The sequence below is a fragment of the Trichosurus vulpecula genome, chromosome 5 (assembly GCF_011100635.1).
Source record: "Trichosurus vulpecula isolate mTriVul1 chromosome 5, mTriVul1.pri, whole genome shotgun sequence".
Lineage (NCBI taxonomy): Eukaryota > Metazoa > Chordata > Mammalia > Diprotodontia > Phalangeridae > Trichosurus > Trichosurus vulpecula.
In genome coordinates, this window is record NC_050577.1 from 127,843,138 (window position 1) to 127,846,271 (window position 3,134).

At 38.2% G+C, this 3,134-nt stretch overlaps 1 protein-coding gene across 1 annotated transcript; it reads left to right on the forward strand.

Annotated features, from left to right (window-relative positions):
* The first annotated feature begins 2,333 nt into the window (after window positions 1-2,333).
* LOC118851758 (60S ribosomal protein L37a-like) lies at window positions 2,334-2,703 on the forward strand. The gene has a single exon (XM_036761287.1). It carries the CDS (start codon window positions 2,359-2,361, stop codon window positions 2,635-2,637), a length of 279 nt encoding a protein of 92 aa, XP_036617182.1. The 5' UTR covers window positions 2,334-2,358; the 3' UTR covers window positions 2,638-2,703.
* Window positions 2,704-3,134: the final 431 nt, after the last annotated feature.

Genomic DNA, 3,134 nt, shown 5'->3' on the forward strand with positions numbered 1-3,134 from the left:
TAGGTCACAGAGACTACATAAGGTTTCTGCCGGAGGGGGGCCCATTGAGCAGTCTCTTGACTATGGACTCAGAAATGATTCCTTTTTGTGGCCTTTACTTTGTAATAATTTCCAAAGCAAATTATTATATGGTCTGAAGGATTATAAGCCTGAGTATTCTACTTATAAGGACAGCAGGTAGTAATTCCTGGGAGAGCTCCAGATACTATAGTTCCCAAGTTCTATCTAGGTGGAACAAAAAGCCAGGGAGCTGAGAGATCTCAAGAATGCCTACCAGGGCCTTGAGGCCACATGCGGCTAGGTTCTCGAGTATGGCTCTTTGACTGAATCCAAACTTCACAGAACAAATCATGTCAAGATGTCTCTATCACAAAGGTTGCATAGCTATACATAGGCATATACATATAATATATATATACACACACACACACACACACACACACACACACACATATATATATATCCTACTATGCTCAAGGCTCATAATACTACCAGACATGTAGATATGTATATTTGTGTATATACATGTACACACATATACACACTATATATATTTTTAATTTATTTTTTATTTTTAGTTTACAACACTCAGTTCCACAAGTTTTTGGGTTCCAAATTTTCTCTCCCTCCCTTACCTCATCCCTTCCCCGCAAGATGGCATGTAATCCAATATACATTCTATACACACCTTTGCATTGAACTTATTTACATAATAGTCCAGTTGTAAAGAAGAGTTATAGCCAATGGAATGAAACATGAGGAAGAAGAGACGAAACCAAAAAGGAAGGAAAAAAAGAGAGCAAATAGTTTGCCTCAGTCTGCATTCAGACTCCATAATTCTTTCCTGGATGTGCATAGCTTTTTCCATCATGAGTCTTTTGGGGCTGTCTTTGAACCTTACATTGATGAGAAGAGCTAAGTCTATCGAAGTTAGGTGTACCTGTAATCATGTATAATGTTCTCCTGGTTCTGCTCCCCTCACTCAGCATGAGTTCATATAAGTCTTTCCAGGTTATATTGAAGTATGTCTGCTCCTCATTTCTTATAGTACATATATTTTTGTATGTATGTATTATCCCTATGTGTGAGTATACGTTGTTCAGTTGTTTAGTCATGTCCAACTCTATTACCTACGGAATTTACACACATAAGCAGTATACACACACATATGTATATGTATATATGTGTATACATACATACATACATATCTTGGAGGAACTACAGATGAAAAAATGAACTAGTTCTAGAAATGAGTAAGAGGAAATAAACTGGATTGCTTTGAGGAAATTTCACAATTCTCTGAATGTGCTCAAAACAGCTTACTGCTGCAAAAGTTCAACTCCTTATCATGAATATTCTCTAAATGATGGTGAAAATTATGGGACCCTATCATCTAGGAAGAGTCAAAAAAAACAAGTTAAAGAAATTCAAAGGAAAAAATGGAAGCTATATGGCAAATGTGAGTAGGTTACAGCATGCTCCCAATCTGTCTCAATATAGTATGGAAGAAAGCAAGCACTTGGAGCCAGGAGATACCTAGGATAGACTTCAGTCTCTAACATTTATTAGCTGTGTGACTCTTGGCAATTCATTTACCCTTTCTGAGACTTAGTTTCTTCACCTGTAAAATGGCCATAGTAATGCCTATAGAACCAACTCTTTAAAAGGTTGCTATAAGGCTCAAACTAAGATAAAACACTTTAAAACATTAAATTGCTATAGAAATGTCAACTACCGGGGGCAGCTAGGTGGCACAGTGAGTAGAGCACCGGCCCTGGAGTCAGGAGGACCTGAGTTCAAATCCGGCCTCAGACACTTGACACATGTACTAGCTGTGTGACCTTGGGCAAGTCACTTAGCCCCAATTGCCCTGCCAAAAAAAAAAAAAAAGAAATGTCAACTATTTTTATTACCAATGATGATGTGTGCTTAAGAATTAGCATAAAATAATGAAAGAATAAATGACCAGAAAGGGAAATGGAATGGTCAAATATAAAAATGAAGGAGAACAAATAGACAGTCCTAGTATCACATTCCATTTCATGTCTTTGAATTGGCCATATCTCCTTCCTTCCTTCTACCTTTAGCATGCTTTTTCCTTAAAGCCTCAGCTCATGTTTCTGCAATCCTTGAAACCTACATGAAACCTCTGATCCCCTAACTGCTTGAGAGCAGGATCTTTTTGCTTTTGTTTTTTGTATACCCAGAGCCCAGCAAAATGTCTGGCACATTATATGCATTTAATAAACACTTACTCTTTGTAAAACTTAATGTCTGACTGATTAACACGGTGGTTCCTGCAAGGCATTAAAAGAACATAGCACCTCCTCTCCGAGCTCCAGCCCCGCGACTGGTAACATGGCTAAACGCACCAAGAAGGTTGGAATTGTTGGTAAATATGGAACACGTTATGGTGCATCCCTCAGAAAAATGGTGAAGAAAATTGAAATTAGCCAGCATGCCAAGTATACCTGCTCCTTCTGTGGCAAGACCAAAATGAAGAGACGGACCGTGGGTATCTGGCATTGTGGATCCTGTATGAAAACTGTAGCTGGTGGTGCATGGACCTACAATACCACCTCTGCAGTCACAGTCAAATCTGCCATCAGAAGACTGAAGGAATTGAAAGACCAGTAAAATCTTCTTATCAAATACCTGTAGCCCATAGTCCAACAATAAATGGGTTAATTTATGGAATAAAAAAAAAAAAAGAACATAGCAATTTTGATTGTGGGAGAAAAGAAGAGTAGGACAAATATCACCAGCTTGACCTGGAACTTTTTTAGTCTTACTCCTGAAATTATTTGCATAAAAGCCAGAAGCATTATGGATCTGGGGTAGAAATTAATATCCTCATTTCAGCTTCTTTGCAATTCTGGTAAGTGAAATGCCCAGGATGGACTGAAGGTGACTTGGTGTAGTAGCACCAGGATCTGATAGGACTTAGAATGCAAAATCTTTGATAAAATGTAAGCTATTCGAAAAAAAAAAGATGTAAGCTATTTGGGGGAAGGGACACTTTCATTTCTTTCATGATACCCTTCCCTAGCACAGTCCCTAAATGTAGGAGCTTACTAAACATTTGCTTGCTTGATGAGTTGAATGAATGAATTTTAGGCCACAGCTCAGATAAG